The 21123-nt window shown below is 35.8% G+C and overlaps 1 protein-coding gene across 15 annotated transcripts in view; it reads right to left on the bottom strand.

The window, feature by feature from the left end:
- Positions 1–1053: 1053 nt before the first annotated feature.
- Positions 1054–21123, bottom strand: part of KTN1 (kinectin 1) — a 149977-nt gene continuing 129907 nt past the window's right edge. For 6 of the 15 annotated variants that reach the window (XM_078151502.1, XM_020986437.2, XM_078151505.1 and 3 more), the window contains 9 exons: positions 17450–17539; positions 17239–17331; positions 15378–15449; positions 15028–15111; positions 14755–14838; positions 8174–8281; positions 7090–7182; positions 2836–2956; positions 1054–1528 (listed from right to left, as the gene is read on the bottom strand). In XM_078151502.1, coding sequence (XP_078007628.1) covers positions 2855–2956; positions 7090–7182; positions 8174–8281; positions 14755–14838; positions 15028–15111; positions 15378–15449; positions 17239–17331; positions 17450–17539 — 726 coding nt within the window. In that variant the 3' untranslated portion in view covers positions 1054–1528; positions 2836–2854. The remainder of the gene's footprint in view (positions 1529–2835; positions 2957–7089; positions 7183–8173; positions 8282–14754; positions 14839–15027; positions 15112–15377; positions 15450–17238; positions 17332–17449; positions 17540–21123) is intronic. The other 9 variants (XM_020986442.2, XM_020986446.2, XM_020986449.2 and 6 more) reach the window with 3 other exon arrangements.

The following is a 21123-nucleotide window of genomic DNA, read 5'->3' as shown; positions in this document are numbered from 1 at the left end:
ACTCCTTCTGGCCGTCAGAGATGGGAAGGCAGGGGGTGGAGGTTGTGTGCAATCCCAGATCCATTAGGGTTGGGTTCCATCATTTTGATCTAAATGAGAGGTGTCAGGTGAAGTGGGGTATGTTCCCCCTCCCTCCTATTTCAAATGAGTCTGACAAGCCAGCCTAGCTGGAGCAGTAGGCAGATCAAACCATTGCCACCACCCTCAACTCCATCTCTTCTCAGATCCTAGTGGAGAAGGCTGTGGACCTGGAAGAGCTGTGGGAAGACTAGTGTCTCCTCAGACCGCTGCCCCTGCTTCCATCTCAACTCCCACAGCCATCACAGAGGGAAAGAACCCTCGTGAAGCTGCAAACTGGCAACTGCTCCTGCACATGCTGCAGCTCCTTAGCTTTAAAGACTCAGAAGAGAAAGTTCTTGCCAGTATCCTTGATGTGGTCAAATGGTTTAACGTCAGAAACTGATATGGTGTTTATCTATGGAAATGCCAATTAAAGATGTTTTACCTTCTGCCTTGCCACTACATTCTAAGGACCACTGGCCTTTCCTTTTGACTTGCAGTTAAAACCACCTCTACATGTTGATCCCCAAAGAAATATGAGCTCCTCGAAAGCAGGGGCTGTTGTATTTTTCTATTCATATCCCCAGCACTTAGCACACAGTGCATTGCACTGAGTAAACACTTATCAAAGGCTTTTTCATTCATTCACTCTCTTCCTCTCCCTAATAACAGGGCTTGGCTAGCCAGTGGAAATGAGCCACTGCACATTAACAGTGCTATCCTTAAATGGGAGCATAGGCAAGAAAGTCACTTTCAAGAGCAGATGAGTAAAAACAGGAGTAGCTCTACATGACATAATTTTTTGGATGGAAGAGGGAAAGCAGGATAAGCAAGAAGGGAGCAGTGTGACAGAAGAGAAGGAATAGTTAACTTGGTAGCTTTCTAATTGAGTGATTATTTCAACAAATGATTTTGCCTTTAGATTATGTGTAGATATACATTGTAAGGGTTAAAAAATAATTATTTGAACAAAATAAAAACAGAAGTCATGTCTGAATAATAAGCATCCCTTTATTTGCTGACACCAGTACAAAACTGATAACATGAGCAACAACAAAAAAAGTGTTTACTTGAGGTTGAAGTCAGAGGCTGCTACTCCCCAAAATGTTAAGTAAAACAGTGTACAACATCAGTATTAAAATGTTAGCATTTTAGAGCCTTGTAATCTTTTGAAACTTTATTGAGCAAAATAAAAGATTACATGTTTATCTTCTGGAATGTAAAGGTCTAATCATCCAAATAGTTTTTATTATAAAACTAAACTCTGAAGGTGTCTACAGAGTTGAGGTTTTTATTTCTCTCTTTAAATCAGTAGTCTGACAAGGATTAGAAAAGACAAAACTCTGTTCAGTGTTTCTGACAAAGTAGAAAGGGTGAAAACATAAATAAGGCTTTAATTTGGCAAAATATAATACAATGCCTTCTGCTATCCTCAAATGAACAGTTTAAGTTTCCCAGTGATGTCATTCTGCAAAAGAAAGGAAATACATCCATTCAAAACAAAGAAAGGAGATGTATTCAAAAGAAAACTGTTGAATATACCATATGTTCACAACTTACTTGGGTCTAGTAATGGGTATTTTTAAACTATGTTTGAAATAATATTGAGCCTTCTTTTCAGTTTTAAAAACATTATCATAAGCTTAACAACCGTAAACAAAAACAAGTAAACATTAAAAAAAAACCTGAATCCACAGGTTTTTAACAAAGCTAACTCTTCAATTTTAAAAATAGGGGAATTTTAAGATAGGTAGAAAGAGGTTGGTCATTCTTTAAAAGTGGAACACAATGTTCCTCCCCATTAACAGAGCAGATTTGGTCACAGAGAGTCATCAGTGCCACCATAAGAAATTAGAACTTTAAATGGCACTGGTGCTCCTATGAAAAGAATTTGAGTGTCTGGCTCCCTAATGAGCTCAGATCCATCTACAATATCACTTATGACCTGCAGACCCTAGATGTAGAAAACTCAGTGCACGGAGCTCACCTACAGATTATTAGTGTTACTTATAGTTAATTGAATCCCTCAGGCCAAAAAGAATATCCTTCCAAAAATACCAAAACAAACCAGCTTAACAAGGCATAGCATAGCAGCAATTTAAGAAAATATCACACCACTACTCATTTAACAATAACAGGTTTAACTAAAAGGATCTATTTTCATAAGTCAAAGAGAAATAGTTCTCTTGGCATATCCTATAGAAAGCTAAAATTGTAAAATGGAGAAATTTTGAAGTGATGATATTCACACCAATCTTTAATTTAAAAAACAAAACACGGCTAAATAACTACAAAATTGTACAATGTATCTTGAGTCACCAGCACAGCATAATTCCCTAGTGTTATTTTAGAATCACATGGTATTACAAAACATCAAGATTAGAATAAACCAACAGAAACACTGCAAAGCTTCAGGAATCATGGAAACGAATAAAACCTTTTTCAAAAAAGGCAAACCTAGCTCAAAGCAGACAAAGAATTATAGCAAAACAAAGTTAAGTTGGAACTAAAAATTCCAGGTGTTTTCTGTCAAGCCATAAGCCTCAGGCAATACCAGAGGGAAGGAAATCTGGTCACAGAAGATTATTTCCCTCAAAGAACTGAAAGTCATCAGATCCCATATCCATACTTATTTTGATGACACCAAGTTAAATAGTTCTAAAAGTGCTGCTGCAATAAATCCTGTCTGATTTTAAGGGATGCTTACTTATATTAAAATAACTGCCAAGCAACACCTACCAATAAGTTGTGCAGCATTCTTTATGCATTTCTTACCTACTATCTGACAGTTTTCTTATTCCTTTGTGAGCTGTTGGTTTACTGCCTGGAGTAGCTGCTGCAACTGTGTTAGAGTCTGGTTTAGACTTACAGATATTGTCTCTTTCTCAGAAGACTCCTAAAGCAAAGAATTCAAAGGCAAAAAACAAACCCCCCCAAACCTTTATTTACAATTTGAAGCAAAACAATTTCTAAACAATACCCAGAAATAACTTATATTGATTTTATCTTTAAGCTATTATGAGTAAGCCAAACAAAAAATCATGAGAATCATATGCATGGAAAATACAATAGTTACATTTCAAAGGATGGTGATAAGGCAGACAGGCTCAGAAACCTTTATCACTAATGCACAACACAAAAGTGTTTGATCAAAGCAAGGATAAAGCAAGTAAATCAATTCCTATGAAAAGTAGGGCACTTGCTTTGATTTACTTTTTAAACAGTGAGTCAACAGCTTCATTTTTGTATACAATATTGCATCATTTAAAATTTACCGTGCACTTCATAGATCAGTTTTCTCAGCAACCAAAAACCAAGAATCACAAATTTAGAGTTGGAAAAGACCTGAGTGGCCATCTAGTTAAATTCATTTTAGTTCAGTAGTTTTCAGTTGTGTCTGACTCTTTGTGACCCCATTTAGCCCTGGCAAAGATACTGGAATAGCTTGCCATTTCCTTCTCCAGCTCATTTTACTGATGAAGAAACTGAGGCAAACAGGGTGAAGTGATTTGCCCAGGGTCATAGAGCTAGTAAGCGTCTGAGGCCAGATTTGAACTCATGAAGATGAGTCTTCCTGACTCCAGCCCCGGCACTCTCTCCACTGTGCCTCCTAGCTGCCCAATGCAATTCATACTAGAGATATACTTAACAAGTGGTCATCCAGTCTCTGCTTGGAGACTTAGAGGGAAGGCTGCCTTTCCACTTAAGATAGCTGTACTTGTTAGGACATTTTTCCTGACATGAAATCTAAATTTGTTTCTTGCAACCTCTATCTATTGCTTCTGGTTTTGCTTTCTGGGGCTAAATGGCAATCTTTCCTTCAAATACCTTAACACAGCTATCAGGTCTCTCCTCTTCCCTAGATTAAATCTTCCTTCAATCAAGATTCAAAGGCCCTTCACCATTCTGGTTACCCTCTTCTAGCTGATCTCTAACTTATCTAAGGTCTTTTCAAACTGTAATATCCAGAACTGAACACATATTCCAAAAATGTCTCAAGAGAGGAGAGTACAGTGTATCACCGCCACCATCTATGCCTCTTAAAAGACAAAGCGGGGCCCAGAGTGGTCTATAAGAGCAGACAGGCTATTTCTGAGGGGCATTTTGCCACTGGGATAAAGTACACATCAGGTAGAGTGTCGTAAAGAAAGCACAGAAAATGTTTCAGGATTTAAAAGAATGGGAGATGAGAGATGAAGACAGGAAAGACTATGGGAGTGTGGGTTGGTTCATTCTAACAACAGTACTATTTATTAATTTTTTTTAAAAATTGCATACTTCAATCACTGTAGGGAATTTTAAGTGATAAAACTTCTACCAATAAAGATCTGCAAATATTCTACAACTCAAGACCCTTAAAGTTTGCTGGGGCACTGAGAGTTTAAGCAACTTGCCACATGCATCAAAGATATGACCTGAACCCAGGTCTTCCTGACTCCAAGGGTACATCACACTTCCTCTCACCTACTATATTTCAAAAAGTTCTTCGTCTATCTTGTGTTGTTTATAAATGAAGGACAAATTTAAAATGGATAATACAATGTCCAAGGAAATATGGACAACAAAAATTTATTGCCTAGGTAAGATATCCACTAGAGAGAAGAGAATATTACTATATCATTTCACAGTAAAAAGGAAGAGAGGAGAAAAGAAGAAGAATTTTCTAGATTTCAAGTTTCATCGAAATTTCTTGGGAATAAAGACATGATTCTTACCATACTCCTTCCCTCTACAACAGAACTAAAGTATAATACACATCTGACTGCATACTGGTGTACTGGCTTGTAGTTTATTTAAAATTTGAGCTACAATACTACTAAGAGTTGAAGAATAAGCTGAACAAGTTAACATATCAATTCTTTTGCAATCATTTCCCAAATTCTTATAATATCTAAAGAAACCAAAAGAAGTGTTGCTTAAGGGCAGAAAATGAGCTCCTATAACGCCAATGCACCTAAAAATGATGGAAAGCAGAACATTTTTGGTAGGGGAGAAGTGAAATGGGAAGAACAACATTTGCAATTCCCACCAATAAGTTTCAGATTTGGTCTTTAGAACAGGCAAAGCTTTTAAAGTATGATAAATTATCCATGAAATAAACAACTCACCTACTCTGAGGAACATCTTAAAACTACTCAGACTTGTAATGGAGCCTTACCATTTATCTGTTAACCAATCAGCAAATTCCCTAGTGTATTTTCATTTTGCACACAATAAACATCTTAAATTCACCTATTTAATTTAAATATATTTGAACCCAAGTATCAAAATCTGAGATGCTTTGTGGGGCCAAGATGGTCCTTATATTAAGTACTGCATGATGACACAGAATTCTAGGAAATGCATTTGAGTCATAATCAAAGCAGACTGTCCAAAGCCAAGATTAACAAACCAGCCACCAATACAAACACTTACTCATTCAACAATTTATTAAGCATCTACTACATGCAAAGTACTGTGCTAGACTAGACATTATAAGGAAAGTCAAAATCTCTTCCAAAAATCACAATAAAGAATGTCGGTTGGGAATAAGGGAATTTTCAGACTTCATCTGACTATATTATAATAGGCATTTAAAAAAACTCTTTGGCAAGCCCATTACTTTGGATTAACGAATTAGGGCTTCTTTTCATATTTTCCACTTAAACTACAAAGAAAATAATGCCTATTTCCCTAGTCTTATCAGCTATGCTCATTTATTTATTTATCTTTTTGTTTGTTTGTTTGTTTGTTTATTTTGGGGGCAATTGAGGTTAAGTGACTTGCCCAGGGTCACATAACTAGTAAGTGTCAGGTGTTTGGTCCGAGGCTGGATTTCACCTCAGGTCCTCCTGACTTCAGGGCCAGCACTCTCTATCCACTGCACCACCTAGCTGCCCCTGTTTATGCTTTTTAAAACTACAACCCAACTTTTAAATCAAAATCGATAAATGCTTTAACATGAACTTACATGTTCATGAAGCTTCTAATATATTTAGAGTAAAAAATAAAAAAGGTCAGAAAAAAACAGACTATTTAGTCCAAAGACCTTTATTTTGTAAATAAGGGAAACTTAAACCCAGGGGTTACTTGCCCATGTTCTCACAGCTATTCAGTGGCAGAATTAAGATCAGAATACAGGTCTGACAAAATTCCAGTGCTCTTTTCACCACACACACCACATCAAAATATGAACTCAACTCTTATTCATTAATTTGTTGTTTGTTCTTTCCTGCAACAGATGTGAGTGTCAATGTCTTCAGGATAAGATATCCAAAAGATAGAATTCTATTTTAATTATTTAACTACACATTAAAAATTGTTTTAATATGATATATTACAACTTCATTTGGATGGAGGGAGACATTGTGATGTGAAAAACTGTCGCTCACAAACAATACGGACTGATCGAGAATAGATCTCTGATAGAAAAATAACGAGAAGATCTGATGCTATGTCACTTTACTTACTTTTACTTACTCCAAAAAGAAGCATTAGCCTGATCCATCAGTAGTAACCCCAGATACTATAAAAGCTTTAGTGGGTATACATGAAAATGCAAGTGGATGGAGGAACTGAGAGAGAACCAGAGCAGCCTTTCATATTGTATGATGCACGGTCCCAACCAAACCAAGACTGAAGTATCTTCACAAACTAAAACTACAGGCAAAATAGCTACCAGTATGAATCTGCTCCTTCCCTTCCCTAATATCTTTGTCTCTCTACTGCACCAAGCAGACAAGGATTTAGTAGTGCTGTATTTCAGTCTCTAAGTACCCTCAACTGCAGCACTATATCAATCTTTAAAAAAGTAAACAAAAATATCAAAAGCACAAGTTATCCACCAGCTGCAATTCAAGTGCAAGAAATTTAAAAGATGGGATTACTTTCTAATAAGAAAGTGAATTTGAGTTCAACATGATTGCTGGTAACAGATTATTTTTTCAGAGGATTTTTTCCAGTCACAGTTGGGTTTTTGAAGTGAACATCATTCATAGAAATGACAATGCAATTAGTCCCTAAAGAAAGAGGCTAGAAGAAAATACACACCACTTCTGAAGAAAGATCACTATTTTCAATAATACTGGTGTCTCCAGCACCTTTTGCTATTTTTGACTGAATAAGATCCAACGACTGCTGAGCCTACAAAAAAATTACAAGAGACAAGTCAGCAATTACCAAAGAATAAATAGTATTTCTGACAACATAAGAGCTTGACATAAAATGAGAGTCTAGACAAATACTCCTGTCTTCAACGACACCTCCTCTGAACAACATTAACTACTTTTACTTGAACCAACAACAACTTAAAGTCAATTTAATGGAATCAAGAGGCTTTACTGAAAAGATACTGACACAGGCATTTATTTAAGCTTGTTCAGAGAAAAGTGTCAAGAAAAGCTTTTTAAATTAAATTTGTGTTTTAAGATATTTAAAAGATTTAAACACATGCCCTTAAGCTTCTACATCATAAAAAAAAATCACCTTGCATTCACTGACCTTATGAAATAATTTCAGAGTGTAATGCTAGCAAAAGCTACCCTTAATATTATCCTCAACTACGAAAGGCAATCACGCATCTATTCCATGAACACCCCTGTAGCTCAAATGTTAGTGAAAACTGATATGAACATATTTCAATGCAGGTGTCACATATAAAGCAGCAACTGTTAAGCCAAGATAAGTGAAACTTGTTACAAGTAAGATTTCTCCACACGTCAGGCTAATTACTCAAATGGAATTCAATTCTATACAGAAATAATGAATGGAAGGAATATATTGCTGATATATACCATGTGCATACATATCTTCTAGTTCTATACTTGAGGTAAATATAGCAAACAGAATTTGCTTTATAAACAAGGACCTATACACAGTCCAAAAAATATGGATGCATTAGATTAAGTACAGGCAGTTTAAAAAAGGTCTGTTAAAGAATAACTTTTAAGTACCCTAAACAGAAATTTAATAAATTGCTTTGAAATGTATAACAAAATGAATGTTCTTAAGAAAGATCTCTGAAAAACAAACCACAGCATAAAATACAGATTTAAAACTGCACAGCCAATGAAAATTCAGAATTGAAGAGTTTACTTTGAACTTTTTTAGGACTTAGACATTAATGAAAATTAACCTTCAATATGAAGAGCCGCGTTACCTTATGCAGGTCACCGGCTACCTTCTGTCTCTCACTTTGTTCCATTTTAAGTTTTGTAAGTGTTTCACTTAATTGTGTTTTCAGCTGTGAACATAAAGCAAGACCATAATGAAATTAATTTGTATTCTTCTCAGATTAAGCCAGTGCCTCAATAACTGCCCATGGAATATGATCACTAACTGTCACTATGAACAAGGCATTAGTCAATATGCTGCACCAGACAGATGTACAGGAAAGCTAAGCAGAGGTGGCTCCATCTGCAATACTAAATACAAGAAAAGAAAGTCATAGGAATAAAGTATTTAGAAAGGGTAGAAAATTGCAAATGCAAAAACAAAATTAGGAAAATGCCTTAAGAAGATATTTTCATTCACTATTCATGAAGCAGCTATTTAGATTATCTAAAATGACTGCTTTTGAAAATACAGTCTAATCTGATTAGATATATTAAAGACTCACTTGAACTAGAAAGACTACCAAAAATGGAATAAATGTAATGTTAATTAATAAGAATATATTTAAACTAAATATCAGAGGGCTAATTTCAATTCCAGTAAAGTGAAACCTTGCGAAAATGCAAAATATTACTATTTAGAACCTCATTATAGTGATAACTATAAAAAGTAGTATTATTTACACACTGGCTCAAATTACACTATTTTCTTAAAACGGTCTTCTTAAACTCTATCAGTTCTTGATTAAAGTCACAGTTTTGGACAAAGTTTAAAAATAATCTTAATCCCAACAGGGGAGTCCTGTGATTCACTTTAAAATATTCTTTCATTTCGGATTACTATTCTCAGTCAATCCACAAAAATATTGTATAAAACATAATAAAATCAATGTTAATGCCATTATACATTTGCACATATGCATGCATCCACACGTCATCCATTTTATTTGTGTGCTGGGTAGTCCCCAATTGTGGAAATTCCCCTTATCCATGTAGATTAACAGTCTGTCTATAACTTAAAGTCTTAGTCACACATCTACTGTGTCTCAGAGGCAAGATTTGCAACTTAAGTCCTCCTGACTCTGAGTCCAGTCTTCTATCCACTAAGCTATGCTTCCTCTCATTCATACTTTGTACAAAAAGCTCTAAGTATGAAAAATGCTCAAGAGAGAGTCCTCTTGTTACGTAGGAAGCTCAAAATGGAGGCATACAAGAAAGGTATTTCAGAAGTTCACTGGAAGGTAGGATCTGAAACCTAGTTTGAGGTCCTCAAATTTAAATACATTGTTTCCAGCTTTTCATTTATATCTCCTTGCCATAAAGGGCAATTTTTGAGTGGAAGACATACCAATGAATACTTGTCAGTTATACTGTAGATGATATGAATGTTTTGGGTAGCAGTTAGCTCCACTAATCTAGGATGATTTTATTTATACATATTATTATGGTCATACAAACTCTGGCCGCACATTTTTGGTTGATGTTGCTTATAAAGGCAATAATCAGGTCACTTGGCTTTAAGCTCAAAAAAAAATGGGGCAGACAAAAAAGAGGTAACTATCAAGAACCATGCAAACTAAAACTGCAACTCTACAGATCTCATGTTATACAACTTGCTAAAGTGCACAGAGGGCCAAGATGGCAGAGAAATGGCAGGGTCTCAGCTGAGTTCTCCCAAATTCCCCTCCAAATAACTGTGCCTCAAAATGAATTCTGGAGTGACAGAACCCACAAAAGGATAGGGTAAAACAATCTGCCAGCCCAAGACAACTTAGGTCAGCAGGAAAGGTCTATCGAACTGGGATAAGAATAGAGTATGGTCCAGTATAGGCAACACTGTGGCAAAACAGCAGAAGGTCTTGGAGGCCACTGAATTGGTAGCAGAGGCCTCCAAAGCTCTCAGGTCACAAGTGACAAGGAGGTCAGACAAATTATCGAAGAAGATTTACTGAACAGAGGCAAAAACTGCTGATAAGAGTTAAAACGGTGAAATATAAATTGTTAAACTAAAAAAGAAAACAACCCCCCAAAAAAACATCAAACAGCAACATACCAGAGAAGCAGACAAGAACAAGAGCTTTGAAAAGGTTTTTGCAGCTCCTTCTCCCTTTTTGGAAGATGCCCTAATGCCCGGAGGGGAGAGAAGTCCTTCGACTAGATCTGTGGACCTGACTAGTGAGGATAGCCTTTTTGATTCTGGTGACATCTTTGCAAAGGTTTCTGGATCAAAGTCGACAGCAAAGACAGCAAACGACAAGGAGAAGGCCTCGGAAGACCTGACCAGCCAGCCCCCAGGCAAAGAAGAAAAGCAGTCTTTGCTTCCGGTGCCGGATGAGCCAGAGATTGAGGAGGATCTCTTTCAATCTGTGAAGCAGAAACCATCTAAGAAAAAAAGTACTCTTCCTCTCCTAGAGGAAGATGATCTCTTCACAAACCAGAAAGCCAAGAAAAAGACATCAGAACCTCTCTGGCAGCAAGACGTTGTCTCAAAAAAACAAGACATTTTTGAGGACGCTATATTTGCTACAGAAGCAATTAAACCAGCACAGAAAACAAAAGAGAAGGAAAAAGCTCTTTGCTGGCTCTGGGTGCAGGACTCTGTTTCACCGCCCACACGCAGATCCAGATCTCAATTTCAGGGTAAGGAGGAGTACTAGCATACCAGAGGCTGCAAGGACAGAGGAGCAGGGACCCTGGTCCCAATTCCAGGGTAGAAAAGGGTGCTAAAAGGATGCTTGTAGTCGCTCAAAGACCAGTACACAGGCCAGGAGAGGAGTAAATACACCTCTCCTTAGATTATACCACCTTGGAAGAATTGAAAACTCACAGACCCCCAGAACTAGCTCTGAGATCAGCAGCAATAAAGGCCTGAAGCAGGGGGCAGCTAGGTGGCACAGTGGATAGAGTAATGGCCCTGGACATCAAGACATCAAGAAACAATAAAACAAAATCAAAAGAATGTGGGGGGAAAAAAAAACAGGAGAAAATGCGAAATATCTCACTGGGAAAACAACTGAACTGGAAAATAGATCCAAGAGAGACCATTTATGAATTTCTGGACTACTTGAAAGTCATGATCAAAAAAAGAGTCTAGAGATCATCTTTCAAGAAATCATCAAGGAAAACTGCCCTGATATTCTAGAAACCTTAGAGTAAAATAGAAATTGAAAGAATCCACCAAGCACCTCCTGAAGAGATCCCAAAATGAAAATGCCTAATAATATTATAGTCAAATTCCAGGGCTCCCAAGTCAAAGAGAAAATATTGCAAACAACCAGAAAGAAATAATTAAAATACTGTGGAGCTACAGTCAGGAGCTTCTATATTAAAAGATCAGAGGGCTTGGAAAACGATATTCTGGAGGGCAAAGAAGCTAAGATTACATCCAAGAATCATCTATCCAGAAAAACTGACTATAATTCCTCAGGGGAAAAAATGGACATTTAATAAAATAGAGGACTTTCAAGCATACATGGTGGAAAGACCAGAGCTGAATAGAAAATTTCACTTTTAAATACAAGACTCAAAAGGAACATACAAAGGTAAACAGGAAAGAGAAATCATGAGAGTTTTAATAAGGTTAAACTGTTTACATTCCTGCATGGGAAGATGATACTTGTAACTCATAAGAACTTTCTCATTATTAGGGCAGTTAGAAGAAGTATATATAAACAAAGGGCACGAGTGTGAGTTGACTATGACGGGATGGTATCTACAAAAATAAAAGGGATGAGAAAGAGGAAAGGAAAAATACTTTTACGAGTAGACAGGGTGAAAAGAGTGTGAGAGTAAGCTAAACAGGGAAAATAGGATGGAGGGAAATAAATAGTTATCATAACTGTGAAAATAAATTCTGAAACAAGTTTTTTTGATAAAGGCCTCATTCCTCAAATATACAGAGAACTGAGTCAAATTTATAAGAATACAAGCTATTCCCCAATGCAGCAAAGGATATGAATAGGCAGTTTTCAGATGAAGTAATCAAACCTGTCTATAATCTTACGAAAAAATGCTCTAAATTACTACTGATTAGAAAAATGCAAGTTAAAACAACTCTGAGGTACCACCTCATACCTATCAGATTGGCTAATATGACAGAAAAGGGAAATGACAAATGTTGGAGAGAATGTGGGAAAACCGAGACACTAGTGCATTGCTGATGGAGTTGTGAACTGATTCAACCATTCTGGAGAACAATTTGGAACTATGCTCAAAAACCCATGCAACTCCTTTGATTCAGTAATACCACTCCTAGGTCTGTATCCCAAAGAGATAAAAAACAAACAGGAAAAGGATCTATATGTACAAAAATATTTATAGCAGCTCTTTTTGTGATGGCAAAAAACTGGAAATTGAGGGGAAGCCCATCAACTGGGGAATGGATGAACAAGGTGTTGCACATGATTGTGATGAAATAATACTGTGCTACAGGAAATGGCAAGCAGGATGCATTCCGAAAAACCTGGACTTACACGAACTGACGCAAAGTGAAATGAGCAGAACCAAGAGAACACTGAACACAGTGACAGCAATACTGTATGATGATCAACTGTGAATGACTAAGCTGTTCTCAGCAATGCAATGGTCCAAGACAATTCTGAAGAACTTGTGATAAAAACTATCCAAGTCCAGAAAAAGAACTGATGGACTTTGAATGCAGATCAAAGACTACTTTTTTAAGCCTTTTCTTGTTTGTTTGTGGGGGGCACCTGTGTTTTCTTCTATAACATGACTAACACAGAAATATGCATGACTACACATGTATAACCTGTATCAAATTGGTTGCCTTCTCAATAAGGGGCAGGAGAGGGAGAAAGGGAGATATTTTGGAACTCAAAATTTTTAAAAATGAGTGTTAAAAAATGTGTTTACATGTAATTGGGGAAAAATAAAATATTAAATTGATAATTATTTGTTAAATTGTAAAAAAAAAAGAAGACAGAGAGAGAGACTGGAAGAATATCTTCTTTTGTTATGAATGCAAACAACTCACGTGGTACTAGAATAATTTAATAGAATTCACACGGGAACACAACTGGTCCTAAAAGATTTTTCATTGGGAATTCATTTATAGCTTCTTCAATTTTTTTTCCCCCTGATATTGGATTACTTAGTCTATTTCTCCTTTTGATAATATGGGTATTCTATATTTTTGTAATTACCCATTTCCTTCCTCTAAGTTATCAGTTTTGAGCAAATCTATATACATAACTGATATGATTATATATCATATCATTACAATATAAATATATAATTGAAAAGATAAAGTGCAAAGAGGTTGGCAGTTCAAGTAAAGTTCTACTAAAACTGGAAGAAATTATTTTTTAAACATATCAATTTAGAGTAAATTAGTAATTAAGGTAAAATAGTTCTTTATATAGTCCTGTAGCACAATCTCCCATGCAATAGGGCAGTCATAATCATTACATAGTCATTGTAACCTTCTAATAGAGATGGACAGAATTATGGCAATTTAAAATACACAGTACAAATATATCTTTCATCTTCAGTGAAGACAGCAGAGAACAGCTTGCTGGCATAACGTAGCTCAGTGATGATACACTGTTCCTAGAAAATGGCACAAGCACTTCTTGTAGCAATACCAGAAAAGCATGGTTGGAAAAATCACTGCGTATGAATGAAGACAGCAAGTGTCCTACTTTGGCATGGAAGCAGTGTTGAATGAAGGAATCCTAAATAAAGCACAGCTTATCTTTAAAGAAGTTGATTTGTTTTTTGTTTGTTTGTTTTTTAAGGAAACCAAAAATAAAACCTGGTAGGAAGGATCTAAAACACTTGTTAAAAATACAGTAAATATTTAGAATTAAGACAGCCACATCTGCCCCTACTACCAAAACTAAGACAATCCAAATCATAAATTTTGGATCTATTTAAGAATCAGATCTAACTCTAATACAATAATAGATTTTCATGGTGCAGAAGGCCCAGAGTAACTAACCTAACTTAGTAACACTTCGAGTCTATATAATATTTTAGCACAAATACACCACTTGTATTCTCAATGATACCTTGACAGTATAAAGGTGGTATGGTTTGCTTTCTCCAGACCTAATTCCCAGATGGGTCTAGATATTATAGAAAAAATATGCTAATGAGCTAAGTAGTTGTGTTCTTTTCTAAAAGAATGGAGCACATTCCTTATAAACATATGAAGATTTTCTTTCAAGCTAAAATGCAAACAAAAACTCCACATTTATTGTCCTCAACTAGCTACATCTAAAAGATTTAGTGAAGATCCCCTTTAGCTCAAAATCTATGATCCTATGAATACCTTTGCAATTCAACAATTCTTTATTTGCATATTTATAATTTTTGTACATAAAAATAAAACAGACTCTGAAAAGTTAGGCTTTATAAAATGTAAAAAAGGTATGAAAAGAGTTGGAAGCAAACATGCCATGTTAGGAGCTAAGAAAAGAAGATAATTTTAAGGATCATCAGAATACAAAAATAATCATAATTTAGAAAAAAAGTGCAAAGCTAAAGATGTTAGCAGAAAGAAAAGGTTTTGGTGGCTTCTCCACATACCAGAACAAGTATTTTGAGAGCCTATCTTATACCCAGTGGAGAAGAAACTTCTTACCAAATCTAGCTCTTCGTTCTGTCTTACTGCTTCAGAATATGAATCATCAAGTTTTTTCTGCAATTCAGTCAACAGATCTTTCAGCTGAAATGAAGTTTAGAGTTTAAAATTGATCTCCTTATGATGTTCCATTTTTCTTCTGCTAAGTTATTAGGATATCCACCTAGACAGAACCTCAGTCATGACCTTCCCAAATCTTACACTGAAATATTTTATCACTTGTCATAAAATTAATTTCAAAAGGGCAACATAGTTGAGAGAAATTACATTTACCTCTCTAACTTCTGAAACATAAGTGGATCGTTCTATTTCTGCCTTCTCTAGTTCACTTTCCAAATGTTCTCTCTCTCTTCTCAGCTAGAGAGATAGAAAAAAAGGTTAAAAATACTTAGATATTAAGATTTTATTTTTGTTGCTTCCCTACAACAAAAAAATTATGCTCATAATACCACTCCTGAATATAAAATTACCCTCCCAAAAACTACTTTGAATATTATCATTAAACAATTAAACACAAAAAAAAACTTTAAAAAAAATCACAATTCTTATTAAGCATAACAGTATAAGATACTCCAGTATATCAAGTAAAGAGATAACAAATGATTTTACTTAACTGTACGTACAGTTTCGAGTTCTTTATTTTCTCCTCTTAATCGCTCTACTTCCTGTTCCAAAGAACTTAATGAAATATGTATCTGCAATTTCAAACAGAGATCAAAAGTCATACTGATATAAATACCCAAGTCAACCAATAACTATGCAGTTACTAACAATACAGTTTAGAACCAATGCAACATTGCAAATTGCTCACTATGAGTTCCTTAGAGTCCAACTACATATCAAAATGAAGCCTAAACTAAAGTCAGGCACTCATCTTTCTCAAGCTGACCAATATTATGATGAAAACTCTCTTAACTACACATATAAAATTAAAAATTATAAAGCATTTCTAAATCACTATTGATTATAAAAATTCAAATTAAAACAACTATTCAAATTAAAACAAATTCTGAGGTACCACTTCACACCGATCAGAAATGACAAATGCTAGAGGGGATGTGGAAAAACAGGTACATAAATGAAATGGTGGAGTGGTGAATTCATCCAACCATTCAGGGTGAACTAATCCGACATTCTGGAGAATCCAGAACAATCTGGATCCATGCCCAAAGAGTTATAAAACTGTGCACATCTTCTGACCTAGCAATACCACTACTAGGTCTGTATCCCAAAGAGAGCAAAGAAAAAGGAAAAGGACCAATATATGCAAAATTATCTGCAATAGCATTTCTTTGGTGGCAAAGAACTGGAAGTTAAGGGGATGTCCGTCAACTGAGGAATGGCTGAACTAGCTGTAGCATATGATTGTGGAAGAATACTACTGTACTATAAGAAATGATGAGCAGGATGGTTTCAGAAAAACCTGGGAAGACTTACACAAACTCATGCAAAGTGACATGAGCAGAACTAGGAGACCACTGTTCAAAGTAAAGGCAATACTGCAATGATGATCAACTATAAAAGACTTGGTTACTCTGATGAATCCAATGATCAAAGACAATTCGAAGGATTCATGATAAAAAATGCTATTCACCTCCAGAGAGAAAACTGATTAACTGAGTGCAAACTGAAGTATATTTTTTTGACTTTTTAATTTTTCTCGCTTTTTTTGGAAACACGGCTAATAAGGAAATATGTCTGTATGATTTCCCATTTGAAATTGATATCCTACTGCTTGCCTTCTCAGTGGGTGTGGAAGGGAGAGAATGTGGAACTCAACATTTTAAAAAAGGAATGTCAAAAATAAATAACTTTTAAAAATTTATATAGCATTGACCCTAGAGTAAGTACAATCCTTTTCTGGGTTACAATGGGCTCACATCCCAACTCCAACATTTACAATCTGTGTTATCTTGGTCAAGTCATTTAACCCCCTGGGAATCAGTTTCCTCATCTGTTAAATCAAGAAATTAGAAGGGAGCCTTTAATATGTTTACTGATAAACCTAAAATGTTTAAACATAAGAGCACTGCTCTGAACAGAAATCATGGGTTTTGTTACAGAATGGGACAGGCAAAATAGACAGAATAGAGTATATGCCACATAAACAGAAGGTAATACCACTGTAACTTCCAGATTCTATGGTGGATGAGTGAGATAGATTACTAGCTACCACTTTTCCCAAAAGGTAGAACCTCCCTTCTTCAATGTCAATTGGTTATTTTAAAAAATCAGTATACATTGATCACTCAGGAGGTAAGTAGGGGATGGGTTCTACAGGAACGGAAGAAGCACCTCCATCACTGAAATCAGAAATCCACTCAAGTATGGATACCCTTTAGAGAAAATAGATATTCATTTAACTTTTAAAAAAAGATTTATTTTTCTCTAAACAGATTTTGAGTTACATTAGTTTACAATACTTCAAATCACTTTACATATTAATAATCTTTTCTAGCATTATGCGGCCTTCCTGACAAATACCTGTCTCACAGCTTTTTGAGATTCTTCAACTTTAATTTTCCATTTGTTTTCTTCTTGCTCCACACTTTGCTGTAACCTCTGTAAAATCCCCTCCTACAAGAAAAAAAGTTAGTTGTTTTATAACACATACACATTAAAGAAAAAATATTAAGATGCTACTAGATGTTAGTTAAGTCATGTGAAAACAATGTGGATTAAAAATAATTCCTACTGTTTCTGCAAGAACAGACTTGTATTTTTCACATTCTAGCTGTAACATCGTGTGCATATCATCAGCTTCTTTCAACTTTTGCTGTAGGACCTGCAATAATAAAATCACAAAATACCAATGCTCACTTATTTGCACATGAAAATTTTGTACTATAATTTTATTATCAATATGCAATATTCAATACATAATTGTTACACGGCATGGTAAATAGTTTTTGTTTGTTTTCTAAGAAAACATTCCTTAGACTACTCAATTGGTAATGGGGAAAGAAGTTTAATACCCTCAAAGTTCTTTGCTATTAAAATTCTAGTATTTTCCATCTGTTTCTGTTATCAGAAAGTATAATTTTTAAATGAAAAGGTTTGGCAATTATGTCTGAGAAATCATGTAGCATTCTTAAAGACCCATTCCCTAGTCTTCTCTAGGCAGAATGAGAATAGTATACTGCCTCTTTCTTGATATTAATGGAAATCAGTCAGTCTTTAAAAAACAGAGTTAACGACTAAAATAAACAATACTCAAAGTAAATAAGCAAGCTAGTGAAGACTGCTAAAGAATAATAAAACATGCTCCCTAAAATTTTTTGAAACCAACCTGACGCAAACCATACCAAGTGGAACTTTCAGATAACATCTAGGAAACACCCCCAAACAAACACAACACTGACAACAGAGCATGGAGATAACAAGTATCTATAGCAAACCCATGTCTCACTTTCACTGAAAACAGCTACCCTTGGAAATTCCATCCATTTCCTCCAACATTAAATCACCATCTAAGCACAGACAAATGTCAATAGCAAAGGACAGAATCCATTCTACTTGAGACCACTCTCATCGCATCCCTTTGAAATACTGCCTCCTACCCAGTCAAAAATGAATGATCTGTAAAAAAAAAAAAGCCATAATTTGATCAGGATGGGCATTCCCTCCACTGATACAAGTAGAAACCCTTTCCAAATCTGCTCATCCTATTCAATATTTGTCCATGGCTTCCCATATATCTTCTTTCAGTCAAGGAATGCACGTTTAAACACTTACTATGTACCAGGCCCTAGGGATGCAGAGGGGAAAAAAAATAAAATCGTCCCTACCTTCAAGGAGCTTACATTCTATCAGGGAGACGACATAAACATAAATTAGCATATATAAAATAGAGAGTGATCAAAAAGCATTTTTTAAGTGCACACTAGGTTCCAGGCACTATACTAAGCATTGAGAAGAAAAAGAAAAAGCAATCTCCATTATCAAGGAGATTGTAATCTAATGAGAAGGACAACATATACACATGGAGTAGATACAAGGAATCTCAGAGGGGAGGCACTGGCATCTGGGAAGACTGAAAAAGGCTGCTGAGGGAAGATGGCATTTACACTGAGACTTGAAGTCAGATATTCCTGACTTCAGAACAGAGGTGAAGAGGTAAAGCATTTCGGCAAGAAGACAGTAAGTTCAAAGACACAAGGAAGGGAGATGGAGCACTGTGTGTAAGGAGGACCAAACAGGCTAGCTTGTCTGCATGGAAGTTATGTGTAATGAGAATAGAAACAGAACTTGAGATTAAGGAGATAGAAGGAGGGAGGAGAGAGGGAGAGAGAGAGAGAGAGAGAGAGAGAGAGGCCAAGTCAGCACCTGAACTGGACCTTCAAGAGAATCAGAGTCTGGAATTAAGCAACTCCATGTAGAACAGCAAGCAACGGGAGCATCACGCAGCACCCAGACAGCAGATGAACAGGAAGTGGACCTATTCCCTCTTCCTCCCACCCCCATCCAAGGTCAGAGTGATCTCAACCTGGCCCCACCAAAATCCCAGTCTAGGAACTGAGTCTTTAAATATGAGTAAGTACAGTCAAAGGCAGTTAGGGGGCGCAGTGAATAAAGTGTCTTGCCTGAAGTCAGAAAGACTCATCATCTTGAACTCAAATTTGGCCTGAGATACAAGCAGTATGACCCTGAGCAAGTCACTTACCTCTATTTGCCTCAGTTTCCTCATCTGCAAAACGAATTGAAAAGAAAATGGCAAACCATTCCAGTATCTTTGCCAAGAACATTCCAAAAGAGATCACAAAGAGTCAGACATCTGAACTACTCAACAACAAATACAAGCACTGAATACAATTTAAAATTCTATAGGTGAGAGAAGCCCAAAAGTTTAACCCCAAAGAAGAGAGCAACCCTACAAGCATAGCCTCCGAGAAAAAAAAATGGCTTAGCCAAAAGAAAATGGATATAGCTATGGGAAAAAAATGAAGCAAAAAATAAAAGATGATATTAGAAGTAAAGGTAAGAGGTGTAGAGGAAGGAAAATAAACAAGAACAGAGGAAGAAACCTTAACTAAGTAATGAACTCTTAAAAAAAACCGGAACAAATAAAACTCAATGGCTAACCAGACAACAAAAAATATTAGAAAAAAAGATAAAAGACTGAAAAATTGGAGGAACATGTAAGGTGTATACATCAAAAATGACTGAACTGAAAAATAGGGGAAATAATTAAAGAATTATCCAGCTCTCTGAAAACCATGACCAAAAATAAACAAAAAACAGATGTCATTATTTCAAGAAATAATAAAACTTCCAAGGGCTATTAGAATTAGAGGGTAAAATTAAGATAAAAAATCCGCTTATCAAAGAAACCCCAAACCAAAAACTCCCAAGGATGTTACAGCCAAAATCAAGGGCTTCCAAGTTAAAGGAAAAATACTACAAAGAGAAAGAGTTCAAGTATCAAGGAACCACAGTTATGACCACATAAAACTTTAAATATAATTTTCCGCTATGATATTCTGAGAGGCAAAAAACTACAAAAAAACCTGCCCCCCAAAATTGGGTATAATCCCACAGCGGGGAAAATGGACCTTTTCAAACATTTCTGATGAAAAGATGAGAGCTAAGTAGAGATTCTGAAAAGCAAACATAAGAGACAGGCAAAAAAGAAAGGTATATACATTTGGGCAACTGGAAGGGGCTAAAAGATGATAAAATGCCTATATTTAATAAAGAGAAAAGAAACAGGCATCCTCTTCAAAACACCACTGTCTTCTACGGAGACGGAGTTAAATAAGACAAACACAAGGCCTGGTTTTGTTCTGTTTTGTTGGTTTTTGAAAAGGGTGGTGGAGAGAGGCAAAATGGAATCTACAAGGGAAGAAATAAAAAAAAGGGGGTGGGAACTTACTATTCCTCATAACTGGAGTGCACAATAAGATTAAATACAGAAAAAAATGTAGAGATAAGTGAATATCTCAGGAACTCATTCTTATCTGGACATACATAGTTGGTATACAAATAGATTAAAGTCAACAGGTTAACAAGTTGCAGGGTGGAGGGGGGGGAGCATGGTTTGGTAGAGTTGGGGAGGAAACAATCAAAAGTAAAACAAACTTCAATTTCAGAGAATAGAGCATAAAAGGAGAAAAACAGCATAAGAGGCAGGGATCTGGGCAGAGAAACCAGAACAAATAGCATCAATTACAGATTACTTGTACTGATCACATTCATACTCTTTCTCTACTTCCTTCTCTATGAAGAAGGATGAGGAAGAAGGAAGAAGAAAAAGTATAAGTAGATAATGATGGAGGAAAATACGCAATTAACAATCAAAACAAAACATGAACAGGATGAATTCACTTATAACACGGAGAGGGAGGGAGTAAAACAACCAGAAAGAAAAAT

Source organism: Phascolarctos cinereus, unplaced genomic scaffold (genome assembly GCF_003287225.1).
Source record: "Phascolarctos cinereus isolate Bilbo 61053 unplaced genomic scaffold, phaCin_HiC Scaffold_3;HRSCAF=262, whole genome shotgun sequence".
Lineage (NCBI taxonomy): Eukaryota > Metazoa > Chordata > Mammalia > Diprotodontia > Phascolarctidae > Phascolarctos > Phascolarctos cinereus.
This window is presented reverse-complemented; position numbering and strand designations above follow the sequence as displayed.